Source organism: Macaca thibetana, chromosome 1 (genome assembly GCF_024542745.1).
Source record: "Macaca thibetana thibetana isolate TM-01 chromosome 1, ASM2454274v1, whole genome shotgun sequence".
Lineage (NCBI taxonomy): Eukaryota > Metazoa > Chordata > Mammalia > Primates > Cercopithecidae > Macaca > Macaca thibetana.
In genome coordinates, this window is record NC_065578.1 from 166,358,425 (window position 1) to 166,373,385 (window position 14,961).

The 14,961-nt window shown below is 34.3% G+C and overlaps 1 protein-coding gene across 10 annotated transcripts in view; it reads right to left on the reverse strand.

The window, feature by feature from the left end:
- The window catches only part of CFHR4 (complement factor H related 4), a 46,122-nt gene extending 34,638 nt beyond the window's left edge, over positions 1-11,484 (reverse strand). For 9 of the 10 annotated variants that reach the window (XM_050782591.1, XM_050782624.1, XM_050782588.1 and 6 more), the window contains exon 1: positions 11,299-11,449. In XM_050782591.1, the coding sequence (XP_050638548.1) occupies positions 11,299-11,356 (58 nt within the window). In that variant the 5' untranslated portion in view covers positions 11,357-11,449. Of the gene's footprint in view, positions 1-11,298 lie in introns of all 10 variants that reach the window. The other variant, XM_050782532.1, reaches the window with a different exon arrangement.
- Between the last annotated feature and the right edge of the window lie 3,477 nt (positions 11,485-14,961).

Consider the following 14,961-nt stretch of genomic DNA (forward strand, 5'->3'; position numbering starts at 1 on the left):
TAAAATCTTGCACTCATCCTTTGAGCCCGCATGTGATCCAATTCTTTCGGAACACAGGGCAAAGGCTCAAGATACAGAAAGCTATACACTGGTCCCAGGCTCTTGAGATAAGGCAGAGGGTCCTTTGAACTGATTAACACGCAAGCCGTCTGCAGACAGCAAATCTGAGTTTTGTAACACACATCCACCTGGGCTTCTGTAGTCAGACACCTACCCCTAGACTCTGCCCTGGGGCCAGAACTCAAAAGCACTTATGCCGGCCTTTGCACCTGCCCGTCTGCCAGCAGCCCCTAGGGGTTTGAGCTGCGGGGCGACAAAGCAGGTGACACCCCTGTCGCATGTCTCGCGAGGGGAATCAGGGAACTCTCCCATTTATAAGCTCTTTTCAGCTCATGAAAATATTTCCCCAAATATAAGTTTTATGAAAACATCTTTCAGCATTTCCTTCCGAACTACAACCCAAACAATGCCTAAACACCTTTCTAATATAATACAGTGTTGTTGGGAAAAAAGCACTGTTAGGGAATGACTTTCACTTGGCCTTAGTGTGAATGACTTGGCATTGTCAACATGGGTGGTGTTATTTTAAACAGAGAACATTCTGTACAGTGATTTTCATTGTAAAGTCTGTGATGTCAAACTTCAATAAAATTTCTTTTTGGTAATTGAACTTGAAAAAAAAAAAAAAAGAAGAAGAAGAAAGACAAAGGTGCTTTCACCAATTCAGTCCTTCAGTCCTTGGTCTTTTTTTCTTTCTGTTCCCTTCCATCAGATTTCAGAGTCCTGCCTTTTCTTCTCAGAACAATTCAATGGATGGAGTTAGTAGTGTTTTTGTTTGATACCTAATGTAAATGACGAGTTAATGGGTGCAGCACACCAACACAGCACATGTATATGTATACGTATGTAATAAATCTGCAAGTTGTGCACAGGTACCCTACAACTTAAAGCATAATAATAATAATAATAATAAAGATTAAATTCATTAGCTTGTTATTCTATTTACTGAAAGCAATGTAAGAAATATAGAAAAAGAAATCTGGGAAGATGGCGGAGGAGGAAACACCTGGAATTTGACTCCTCACCTTTACAGTTGCATGGCCAGAATTTGTCTGTTTGTACTATTTTTGGAGTCTATTGAAGGCCTACAACTTCTAGGGGTGACTTGGATCATAAGTTGCACTCACATTCCGTCGATTTTAGCTCCTAGCACAGTGGCATATGTTCATACCACTCTCCTTAACCACATGATAGGCAGCTGTATGTGTATTTCTGGAGCAACCTGTGCATAGCATCGGGGAGCCAGAGTGTCGAAAACAACTCGATTCTTCAAATATTTGAGATTTGTGATCTGATTGCTGGGTTCTTTGATCACAGAGATGCAGAGAGAAAGATAGGTGGCCATTGTTTTTGCAGCTTTCTCCATTGTTGCAATTCCCTCTCCTTGGCTGATGTGGATTTGTCCAAGGGGAGATACACTAGGATATTCAAAAGTAACTGCATGAATGGGGAAAATTAGAAAATGACTATGAACACTTAGGAAAAAGTGCAGGCTTGGAAAACACTGGAGACAACCTAAAGTCTATACTACAGGCTAATTCTTGACACAGACACAGCCTAGAGCATTCAGACAAAAACAATAAATGAAAACAATGCAGAAAGAACCTCAGCAAACATGTAGAAGTAGGAGAATCTGATTCCCATTGTTACCCATTATTAGATTAAAATGTTCAGTTTTCAACAAAAAATTTATGTCATATAAAGAAATAGGAAAATATGGCCTATTAAAAAAAATAAACTGAAAGTTTCCCTGAAAAAGTTCTGATGGTAGGTCTATTAGACAGAAATTTTAAGATAACTGTATTAAAGATGTTGAAAGAAGTAAAGAAAGATGTGAAGAAAGAAAATGATGTATGATCAAAATGGAAATATGAATAAAGGATAGAAAGCCTGAAAAGGAACCAAAAAGAAATTGTGAAGGCACAAAGTACAATCATTGAAAAGGAAAAAGATCAAAAAAGAGATTCAGAAGCATAGTAGAGCAGGCAGATAAAGGAATCAACAATTTTAGGAAAACCAAAATTATTGAATCTGAATAACAGAAAAAGAGATTAAAGTATAACGTGAAGAGAATCTAAGGAACACAGGACACCAAGAAGCCAACCAACATACACAAAGTGGACTTCAGAAGGAGAAGAGAGAGAAAGATGAATAGAGAATGTTTGAAGAAATAATGGCATTGATAGAGACCTTCAATAAACTTAATGAACTTAATGAGAATGAACTCAAAGAGATAGATATCAAGATACATTAAAATCAAGATTTTGTCAAAGATCAGATGGCTGTAGATGTGTGGTATTATTTCTGAGGGCTCTGTTTTGTTCCATTGGTCTATATCTCTGTTTTGGTACCAGTACCATGCTGTTTTGGTTACTGTAGCCTTGTAGTATAGTTTGAAGTCAGGTAGCGTGATGCCTCCAGCTTTGTTCTTTTGGTTTAGGATTGTCTTGGCAATGTGGGGTCTTTTCTGGTTCCATATGAACTTTAAAGCAGTTTTTTTCCAATTCTGTGAAGAAAGTCATTGGTAGCTTAATGAGGATGGCATTGAATCTATAAATTACCTTGGGCAGTGTGGTCATTTTCATAATATTGATTCTTCCTATCCATGAGCATGGTATGTTCTTGCATTTATTTGTGTCCTCTTTTATTTCACTGAGCAGTGGTTTGTAGTTCTCTGTGAAGAGGACCTTTACAACCCTTGTAAGTTGGATTCCTAGGTATTTTATTCTCTTTGAAGCTATTGTGAATGGAGTTCATTCATGATTTGGCTCTCTGTCTGTTACTGGTGTATAAGAATACTTGTGTTTTTTGTACATTGATTTTGTATCCTGAGACTTTGCTGAAGTTTCTTATCAGCTTAAGGAGATTTGGGGCTGAGACAATAGGGTTTTCTAAATATCTGATCTTTGACAAACCTGACAAAAACAAGAAATGGGGAAAAGATTCCCTATATAATAAATCATGCTGGGAAAATTGGTTAGCCATAAGTAGAAAACTGAAATTGGATCCTTTCCTTACTCCTTACACGAAAATTAATTCAAGATGGATTAGAGACTTAAATGTTAGACCTAAAACCATAAAAACCCTAGAAGAAAACCTAGGTAATACCATTCAGGACATAGGCATAGGCAAGGACTTCATTCTAAAACACCAAAAGCAATGGCAACAAAAGCCAAAATTGACAAATGAGAAGTAATTAAACTAAAGAGCTTCTGCACAGCCAAGGAAACTACCATCACAGTGAACAGGCAACCTACAGAATGGGAGAAAATTTTTGCAATCTACTCATCTGACAAAGGGCTAATATCCAGAACCTATAAAGAACTCAGTCAAATTTACAAGAAAAAAACAACCCCATCAAAAAGTGGGCAAAGGATATGAACAGACCCTTCTCAAAAGAAGACATTCATACAGCCACCAGACACATGAAAAAACGCTCATCATAACTCGCCATCAGAGAAATGCAAATCAAAACCACAATGAGATACCATCTCACACCAGTTAGAATGGCAATCATTAAAAAATCAGGAAACAACAGATGCTGGAGAGGATGTGGAGAAATAGGAACACCTTTAAACTGTTGGTGGGATTGTAAACTAGTTCAACCATTGTGGAAAACAGTGTGATGATTCCTCAAGGATGTAGAATTAGAAATACCATTCGACCCAGCCATCCCATTACTGGGTATATACCCAAAGGATTATAAGTCATGCTGCTATAAAGACACATGCACACGTATGTTTATTGCAGCACTAATCACCATAGCAAAGACTTGGAATCAACCCAAATGTCCATCAATGACAGACTGGATTAAGAAAATGTGGCACATACACACTATGAAATACTATGCAGCCATAAAAAAGGATGAGTTTGTGTCCTTTGTAGGGACATGGATGCAGCTGGAAACCATCATTCTCAGCAAACTATCACAAGAATAGAAAACCAAATACCACAGGTTCTCACTCATAGGTGGGAATTGAACAATGAGATCACTTGGACACAGGAAGGGGATCATCACACACCGGGTCCTATTGTAGGGAGGGGTAGGGGGGAGGGATAGCATTAGGAGATACACCTAATGTAAATGACGAGTTAATGGGTGCAACACACCAACATGGCACATGTATACATATGTAATAAACCTGCACGTTGTGCACATGTACCCTATAACTTAAAGTATAATTTAAAAAATCAAGCTTTTATTTAATTAAGTTATTTAATTTGTAGAGATAGGGTCTTGCTCTGACACCCAGGCAGGAGTGCAGTGATGTGATCATAGCTCACTGCAATCTCAAATTCCTAGTCCAAAGCAATCCTACTGCCTCCGCCTTTTCAATAGTAAAGACTACAGGCATGCTCTACTATATCAGGGTAAGTTTTTAATTTAATATAACTTTTTATTATTTTTTAGACAGGGTCATGCTCTGGCACCCAGGCCGGAATGCAGTGATGTGATCACTGCTCACTGTAGCCTCGACCTCCTGGACTCAAGTGATCCTTTCACTTCAGCCTCTTGAGTAGCTGGGACTACAGGTGCATTTCACCATACCTGAAGACTTTTTGTTGTTGTTGTTGTTTTCGAGACAGGGTTTTGCCATGCTAGCCAGGCTGGCCTCAAACTGCTGGCTTTAAGCAACTCTCCCCATTCAGACTTCCAAAGTGCTGGTTTTACAGGAATGAGATACTATACTTGGTGATAATCAAACTTTTAAATAGCAAAGACACAGAGAGTCTTGAATGAAGCAAGAGAGAAGCAATTTCTCACAGGTAAGTATTTCTTAGTAAGATTATTAGGAGATTTCTCATCAGAAACTTATAGGCCAGAAGGTGTTGGGCCAGTATGTTCAATATGCTAAAAGAAAAAATGTCTTTCAACTAAGAATCCCATATCTGTCAAAAGTGTCCTTCAAAAGTGAAGGAGAAATTAACTCATTCCCAGATAAACAAAAGCTGAGGGAGTTTGAGACCACTAGACTTGACTTTCAAGAAATGTCTAATAGAGTCCTGAAGGGTAAAGTGAAATAATACTGGACAGTAACTGGACAGTGAAGGAAGAAATAATGACCTCATTAAAGGTAAATACATGAGCAATTTAAAAAGACCAGCATTACAGTAACAATGGTTTTGTTTCCATTTTTTGGATTTTCTATATGATTTAAAAGACCAGTGAAGTTTAGAAAAACAATTATTAACCTGAAAGCTTTTATTGTTGTAGCTTTGATTTATAACTCCACATTTCATTTTCTACATAATTTAAGAAAACAATGCATTTAAATGAATTATTACATTTTGGGCACATGATGTGTAAAGAAGCAGTTCTGTGACATTAACAACTGAAAAGAGGGAATGGAGCAAAGTTTTTATGTATTAGTGAAGTTAAGCAGGTGCAATTCAACCGAGAGTGTTGTAATATGTAATAGGTGTAAATGAGAGTTAATATTCAGATGGGGGTGGATTTTAAGAAGCCATTGGGGAAATTTTTGTGTTCTCTTCCCAACTGTTAAGAGTTATCATGGAAGCACGTAGAGAGATTAGGTCTGTGTCACCTGAGTCTTAGAATTCTTGTAATAAACAAGATTCTAAGCTACACTGAAAACAAAGTGTGAACAAGACATAAACTTTGGTTTATTAAGCTACTGAGATTTGAGAATACAATTATTCCCAAATAAAAAGAAAATCTGCTTCTTGTGTTGGTAAACCTTTTACATCTGAAGACAAACAATGGTATTCCACGTACTATCAGCCAAACATAAATTGAATGTGGGTTATCATTTTCTTGTGTTCATTTATCTCTTTCTAACATCTTTTCTGAACAGTACTTATAAGTGAAGATCGCTCAATTGTGTAGTGAAATATGTTTTCCAAGGAACTGCTTGTGAGCTCAAGTCAAATTTAAAAGAAAAATAAATTATAAAATCAACTCAAAAGATAACTGCAGTTTTAAAAATAGAATATAATTAAAACAAGGTTTGTATGTGTAATTTTGAATCATACAACTTAAAATGTGGAGGGCTCAAAAGAGATCAACTCTTCTACCCTGCCATCCCCACAACATATGGCAATATCTGTAAAGGTCACCCTTTTAGAAAGTCACTCGACCTTTGACTCGATGTTGGATAAAACTGTTACCTGCTTCACTGACTGTGACAGCCTTCATCAAAAGCTAACTTGCTCCCCTTCATAAGTGTTTTGAAATACCTCGACAGTCATCATAATGCTATAACTGTACCTTTTCGCATGCTTCTTGTGCTATAATTTCTTTAACTCTTCAACTATCTATATATTGTCTTCCATGCCATGATAGTTTGATACCAATCATTTTAAAATGTGGTAGAGTGAGTGCAATACACTATTACAGATATGATATTTGGTGGGCAAACCATGCAGTTGAGATTAATTCGTTGATAATGAAAAACATCATTCCTTGTGAAGTCTAGAAGAGATAGATGTTTCTTTCAGTACCACTATTGTCTATTAATATTAGGCTTATTAATGAATATCTTCATTTTCTTCCACTTAATTGCGTTGTTAGTTCAATGTTTCCTCATCTGGTATCAGTGGAATTTACTTTTAAAAGCTAAATATAAATGTTGTTTCCACTAGGTAAATCCACCAACAAAAAAGTAAAAATTCTTTTTTGACTTGAATGCCTCATGAATGATTTATTTGTTCTTAATAGATAAATAATAAAGGTATTTTTGAAAGAAGTTAAAATTTTAATTAAAAATATGTTGCTGATTTTCCTTGAGTTGAAGGTTAGTTCTCTTGAGATAAATGGGGTAAAGTAATATTCTTTAAATGTACATATGAATTTCAATATAGACATAGGTTTGCTGTGACAGCTATTTTCTCTGAGTCAGCTTCAAAAATAACCCATGCTCTATTTATTCATAATATGGTAATTATTGACAGAATTTTTTGGGGGGGAGAAATTCATGTTAATCATTCTCATTACCTCTCTCAAACTTAACCGAAATTCTGAATTTGTGGTGTTCCTTTTCATTCAATTTTTCTATCAAAACAAACAAACAAAAAAACACAACAGGCACAAAAAAACCCAGGCAATAATCTTTGATATCAGCTTCTCTCAACCATTTTCTTCTGGGATTACAGCAACCATAACTAGTTTCCTTATCTTCACTTCTCATCTTTATAATCTATTTTCTTGTGTATAAATTAATGACCCTTCATCTGGTCATTTTATTTCTCCACTTAAAATCCTTAATGGATCCCAAATAAGCTAACAGTACAAGAAGAACCTCATTCCACTTTCTCCACTTCTCCTACGTAGTATGGTCTCTTTGGCAATTCTGGAAATTTTATCAGCATTAACTTAAACTGAGCTTATCTAAAACTATACCAAGTTATGCTAAAGCTGTCGGTTCAGGGTGCACACATTAGTAATGACTGTTTTTTGGAAAAGAGAGAAAATAAATATTACTGTAACATGAGAAAAAATCGGAAATGTAGCAAATTATCTCCAGAAATAAAACTTTTTGTTGTGTTTTGTGGCATTTTGTTTGTTAGAATTCATGTATCAGGTGAGATATATTATTGATATAAAAATATAGGCACACACACGAATATACATATATATTTATACATTCCATATGTATATGTATATAATGCATATACATAGAGAATGTTGAACAACACAGTTTAAATAGCATACATTTTATGTTTGTTTATAATTTCAAAACAAGTTTCTTTATATCAAGTTCTTCATAATTCTGAAACAATGATAGAAAATAATATTTACATTATATTTGTTATGAAATCTTAAGAATATAACTAAAGAAAAATCTGTAAGTTTGAATCATCATAAATCAGAGAGAACTGGAAGGAGGCTAGTGGCATGACAGCTTTAGTGTGCAGATGAGAAGACTAAATTCAGAGAAGTGACATCTTTACTTTGTAGGAAGCATTTGCTAGTTACGGAACTGGCCCTAGAGGTTTGTTGGGTGACTCATGACAACTTCTCCGACCCAGCCCTTCAACCATGGATGTTTTCTGCTGAATCTCCTCCGTATTGGAAAATCTAACCTTCCCTGCTTTGTGTAACGTCCTGAGATACTCCTACGTTTTCTTATGGTTGCAGGATATTTAGTCCGAGGAAGAAAGGGAAATAAACTAAAGGAAATAATTTTATTTATTTATTTATTGAGACAGTCTTGCTCTGTCGCCAAGGCTGGAGTTCAGTAGTGCGATCTTGACTCACTGCAATCTCCACCTCCCAGGTTCAAGTGATTCTCCTTCCTCAGCCTCCTGAGTAGCTGAAATTACAGGTGTTTGTCACCATGCCTGGCTAATTTTTTGAATTTTTAGTAGAGACAGTGTTTCACCATGTTGGCCAGGCTGGTCTCGAACTCCTGGCCTCAAGAGATTGACCCACCTCGGCCTCCAAATTCCTGGGATTACAGGCATGAGCCACCATGCCAGGCCAAAAATTCTTTTTCTTAATAAATGATATTTTCAAACCTGAAGTGAGGTTTTCATAGTTTAGGTTGATTTCTAAAAATCGTTTCTTCCACTAGAAGACACTGGAGTTTCATAGAGAAATTATTGGAACTGGGTGTGTAGTAGGAAAAGTCAAGGAAAGCCTGGAACCTTTTGTTATGCCAAAGCTTACTGGGGGCACGTGAAATACACACAGAAGCCAGCTTCTTAGTGAGATTTGAAACAAATTTGAGCGTCCCAAAGAAGTACAATGGCAACTGATTGTAATGCATTGGGTATTGAAAATGATCCAGTTTGAAAGGGATTTAGAAGCAACCCTGCTCTACAATACGAATTGTCACCCTTGATACTTTGTTATGGCAACTTTAATAGATGAATGCAATATTTATACAATTTTAAAAGGATATTCATAATTAAAATAATTTTTCTGACAACCTATTTTTAAATAAGTGTTAATAATTTATGAGTTGATGGAAGAAATAATGTTCAATACAAAGTCAATGAACATTATAATAGGTTATAATTACTAATTTTCTGTCAAGTTTATCTTTCAAATAGCGTGGCTTCCAAAATAATTATTATTCAGAACTGAAACGTCAACTACGATTTAAAAAAGTTTCCTAGCATAAGCAACTCACCAAGTATGTCTTTCATTAATCATATGAAAAATATTTCTTAGATTTGCTTTACCAGATTCTAAATATGTATGAATACAGGTATATAAAAACACAAAGTATTCAACAACACAAAACTCAGCAAGGACAATACAGCCAAGATATAATTACCAAATTCTAATAAATACCTTCTAAAATATGTATTGTGGGTATATACGTATCCTTGAGTGAAAAGTAAAAATTAGTTTTAATTATATTATTTTAATAAATTGTGTAAATATCATTGTATTTTTCTGCTAGCGGTACTATAACAAAGTACCACAGATTTCATAGAAATTTATTTCCTTGGAGGTCTGGAGGATAATAATTTGAGATATAGCTGTCAACAGGGTTGCATTCTTCTGAGGCCTCTTCCTTTGCCTTGTAAATGGTTGTATTCTGTCTATGCCTTTATGTGGTCTTCTCTCTATATGGTGTGTCCTTATTTTCTCTTCTTATTGACACCGGTTATACTGGAGTAGGGCCCACCTGAATCATTGTACTTTAACTTAATTACATCTTTAAGCACTCCTTCTCCAAATGCAGTCGTATTCTCAGGTATTGGGAATTTGGGCTTCAACAAATGAACTTTGGAGGAATGCAGTTGAACCAATGCTGCTGAATACACAAAGATGTTTCTCTCTACCAAGGTATTATTCAACTAAATGAGTTACTTTCTCCTTTGAGATATATAGGTGCGACCCTATATATCTAGATACTATATATCTATATCTATATATCTAGACATTTTGCTCAAGTTTACTCTTAGAAAGAGTTCACCGGAGGAGACAAGTTTTCAACTGGAATATCAAATAAGAAAGAATTTGTCATGATTCTTATAGTGCTTTTGAGAAAGTAAGTGAGAAAGTAAGTAAGAAAGTATAGAGCTTATTCTAATCTAATTTCAGTCATTTCAAAATAGTACTGATTTTCTCTATTTTTCTGCATTGCATTCTACTTTAATCTATTTAATCCTTATTTTAAAAAATGTGCCTGTAGCAGTTTAGTTAACAAAGGAAATAACAGGAGAAATTGCTTTTTTTTCATATTGGCACAAATCAAGGTTGATTTTGCACAGCAATTAAAACTAGCAAATCATGTGATAGATAATACTGTAAAACCTAAAATTCTTAACCTAGAATCAAATAAGGTGGCATAGCTTTGAGAGGAGTGGCTGAGGGAAAAGATACTCTCATAAATTGACAATGGGATTTCTAGTATTATCCTACACTACATTTGTTGGAACATTATAAAGTTTTGGATAATTACAAAATTTGTTTTCTTCATTAATGGCCACACACCCTTGATTCTCCATGATTTTTACCCCATGTGGTTCCACTGCTAATGTTATGATGTAGTTCTTTAATATGCAAGGCCTGCATTCAAAGAGATAGTTAATACAGAAAATACATGACTACTGAAGAGAAAACATATCAGAGAACAATGACATAAAGCTATGAAAGGTATTTATTTCTGTATTTGTTTATTGCACATTTGCTAGAAAACTCAGAAATGCAAATTAAAATTTACTGCATTGCAATGTAAGTTTATATTCTGCTTTTTGATTACATGTATGTTATGATTTACATATTGCTAATCTTGTTGAAATATTAAATTCTTATGTTAATTAGTTTTAGCAGCTTTCTTAAGGTATAATGGAAATGTAAGAAATGGCATAATTTAAAATATTTTATTTGCGGTTTTGATACATGAATCTATAAAAAATCACTATATGTAAGATTATGAAAATGTCGATCACTCCCAAAGTTCCCCTTGTATTATGAATAAGAAACTTTTGAACATTTTAAGGTTAGAATCTATCTAATGACATGTTTCCTACTTAAAATTTTATAAGTATATTCACATATCTCCATAATGAATATTAAATGCCTTTTACGCTGCAGAACTTGTAAAACAAAGAAAATATTATTCATTTTTTCTTTAAGTTGGAATGAGATTTTTTTCATAAAATTAATTTCTGTTATACTCTCACAAAATATGCTACTTCTGCTAGCATAGTGAATATATCCTATTAGATTTATAAAAAAATTATAGACATACAAAGCTAGATATTACATGAAGTTACAATTAAGAGGGAAGCTGAGTGTTTAGATCTCTTTCAACTTACCTTGTCCATTAGCACAGGAAACCCACAAGGTGAGAATGACATTGATTAGTAACAACATGTTAGATATTCTCAGCAGTATATTAATACAAAAGTTTCAGTTGCACTGTTTGAAATCTTTCATTATGAGTTACCATATAATTCTGAATTTAAGTGCACTACCACGAAGCTAGGTCTTTAAGGTCACTTAGTAAATATCAAAGTTCAGAGAGTTTTGCAAAATGCTTCAATGATTCCTATTAGTGGTTTCACAATCGTCTGTGGAATTGATTCCCTGATATGTACATGTACAGTTTTATTTAGCGACAGTAATAGACCAACTCCAAAAGTAACATAAAATATTAATTCATTTTTATTTCTTAGTTTTTGAGCAAAGAGAGTTTTAATAAAGGGAACAAAAGGCTTCTGCAACTATTGGAAGCACTGAGGGAACAAAGGTCGGAAATGCTATTTCCAGAAAATTCCAAAGTTCAGGAATCTTAGTGATGCCCTCACTAATTATCCATGGTGCTGCAGTGGATGTTTCTCAGGAAAACTTCCAGAAGCAAGGAAAGCTACTGTTGGTGATCTCAGCTGCTACCAGCAGCTGCTGCCAGAGAATGCTTTGTCTTTATCTTCTTCCAAATCTTCTTTAAGTACATCTTATGGAGGAATCTAAGGGAGAAGCAAGCTATGGAGAAAGGGACTTCAGAAACTGTAGTTTCAGACTTATCTTCTGCACTGCAGAAGAAAATGAAGATAGGAGCTGGGTTGATGTTACGTTGAAAATAAACGTCTGGCACACTATTCTACTTCTGAAAATCCTGCTGGTGGAGCATGGCAAGTTGTTTTTTTCCACAAATGGTCACGATACTATCTCCTATCCCAGATACTCTTCTCACAATGAGAACACTAATTTTAAAATTAAACACTGGAAAATAGGTGAAGTTCTTCAACAAACAGATTAATCATAAACGAATAACACTCAGAGTCCACATCACTAAAATTTTCTGTTGTCTTTTGCTTTCCAATACCCAGCTTAATTATTTAAGAATACACTGTATTTTCATGTGTTTACAGAAGCATACTGAGTTTCAGAACTCACAATAGATCGTCCTGGGTACAAAAGTTTCAGCATATTCTTGACATTTAAATATTTTTAAATTTGTGTTTGAGGGTATCTTTTATTTTAAGGTACAATACATTCCTCTGTGTGTGTGTGTATACACACATACATATAAAAATTTATGTTTTGTTGGAAGAATATAACTCAAGTCCACACATGTTCTCTAATTGACTTCTTCTGTTCTTTCTTTACTTTATTTTACATTATTATACTTGCCATGATTTAAGATTCCATTGATTAAAATAAGAGAATCGTGGAGAGAATAACATCAGCAAAACAGCAGTGTAGGCGTTCTCCAGTTTCTCTCTCTCCTACAGAAATTCAAGTATCAACTACCCAGAGCCAAGTTTACCACTCTGAATATAATAGAATATAAGAGTGAAGCTGTAATATAGGAAACAATTTAAAATAATAGCTACAATAGTGGTTGAAGGATATGTGTTAAAAAGTTGTAAGTTGTGACATCGAAAATTCAAAATGTGGACTGAAGTAGAGTAAAAATGTAGTTTTGATTTTTCTTGTGAAAAAATCACAAGTTGTTATCATGGTAAAATAAGCTGTTATAAATATAAGAATTTTGTGAGCCTCATAGTAACCACAGCACAAATCTATAGTAAGTACACTACAAATAAAAAGAGAAGAGGCAAACAACACTAATAGAAAAAAATCAACCACAAAGGAAGGAAGAAGAGAGGAAGAAAAAAAATATCGGCCAAACGACTGGAAAGCAATTAAAAATGGCAATAGTTAATCTTTGTCTATCAATAATTACTTTGAATAACAATGAATTGAATTATTCAATTAAAAGACATAGAGTGGGTTAGTGGATTAAAAAAAAAGAAACAACGCTCGACTATATGCTCCCTGCAAGAGACCCATATTACCTCTAAGGACTCATAGTCTGAAAGTGAAGTGATAGCAAGAGATACTCCATGCTATTGGAAACAATAAAAGACCAGGAGCAGCTATATGTGAATCAGATAAAGTAGACTTTAAGTAAAAACAGAAAAAGAAACAAAGAAAGTCGTCATATAATGATAAAGGCATCAATTCAGCATAAGCACATGAGAATTGTAAATGTATATATATGTAAATATTTATATACACTCAACATTAGAGCAGCTCTATATATAAAGCAAATATTAATAGCTCTAAAAAGAGAGAGAAAGATTGTAATGCAATAATAGTAGGAGACTTCAACTCCCTACTTTCAGCAATGGAAAGATACCCCAGACAGAAAATCAACAAAAAGGCACTGAATTTAAAGTACATTCTAGATCAAATGCCTCTAACAGGCATTTTTGGAATATTTAATTCAACAGCTGTAGAACACATTCTTCTCAACTGCACATAGAATATTCTCTAGAACAGCTCATAAATTAGGCGGTAAAACAAGTTGTAACAAATAGAAAAAAAAATTAGAATTACATCAAGAATCTTTTCTGATCATAATGGTATAAAACTGGTAATTAGCAACAGAAGAAAACTTGGAAATTTTGCAAACATTTGGAAATTAAACAGCATGTTTATTTAAAACCAATGGGTCAATGAAGGAACTAAAAGGAAAATTTGAAACGTTTTTAGACAAATGATCATGGAGACACAACATAGCATAATAGATGAGATACAACAAAACCAGTTCTAAGAGGAAACTTTATAGCAATAAATGCCTTATCAAAAAGAGGAAAGCTCTCAAATAAACAACCAAACATTGCACCTTAAGGAGCTAGAAAAACAAGAACAACCTTACCAAAAACAAGTAGAAAAGGAAATAACGAATATCAGAGCAGAAACAAACAACATAGAGACTAAATGTAAATGCAAAAAAAGGTAAAGATTTCTTAAAAAAAAATAAAAACAAAATTGACCAACCTTTCATTAGACTAAGGAAAAAAAGAGAGAAGATCCAAATAAATAAAATCAGAGGTGAAAAAGGAGACATTACCTCTGGTTCTACAAAAAAACATGAAGTATCATAAAAGACTATAAAAAACAAATATTTGTTAAAAAAAAAAAATTTGGCAAACCTGGAAGAAACGGATAAATTTTTGGACACATACAACATATCAAGACTGAATTCGGAATATACAGAGAATCAAAACAGACAAGTAATGAGTAAGGAGATTAAACCAGTCATAAAATTCACCTATCAAAAAAGCCCAAAACCTGATGTCTTCACTGCTCAATTCTAGCAAACATGTTTTTAAAAAGAAAACTGATAGTGTTTTTTCTCAAATTATGCCAAAAAAATAAAAGATAATGGAATTTTCTAACTCATTCTTGCATGCCAACATTACCCTGATACCAAAACCAAATAAGGAAATAACACAAAAAGAAAACTACAGACTGACGTCCCTGTTGAACAGAGGTGCTAAAATTCTTAATAAATTACAAGAAAAGTGAATTTCTGTTTGTTTGTTTGTTTTTGAGAAGGAGTCTCTCTCTGTCAGCCCAGTTGGAATGCAGAGGCGCAATCTTGGCTCGTTGTGTCCCTGACATCTTGGCCTCAAGCAATACTTTTACCTCAGCCTCCTGAGTAGCTGGAACTATAGGCTTGTGAC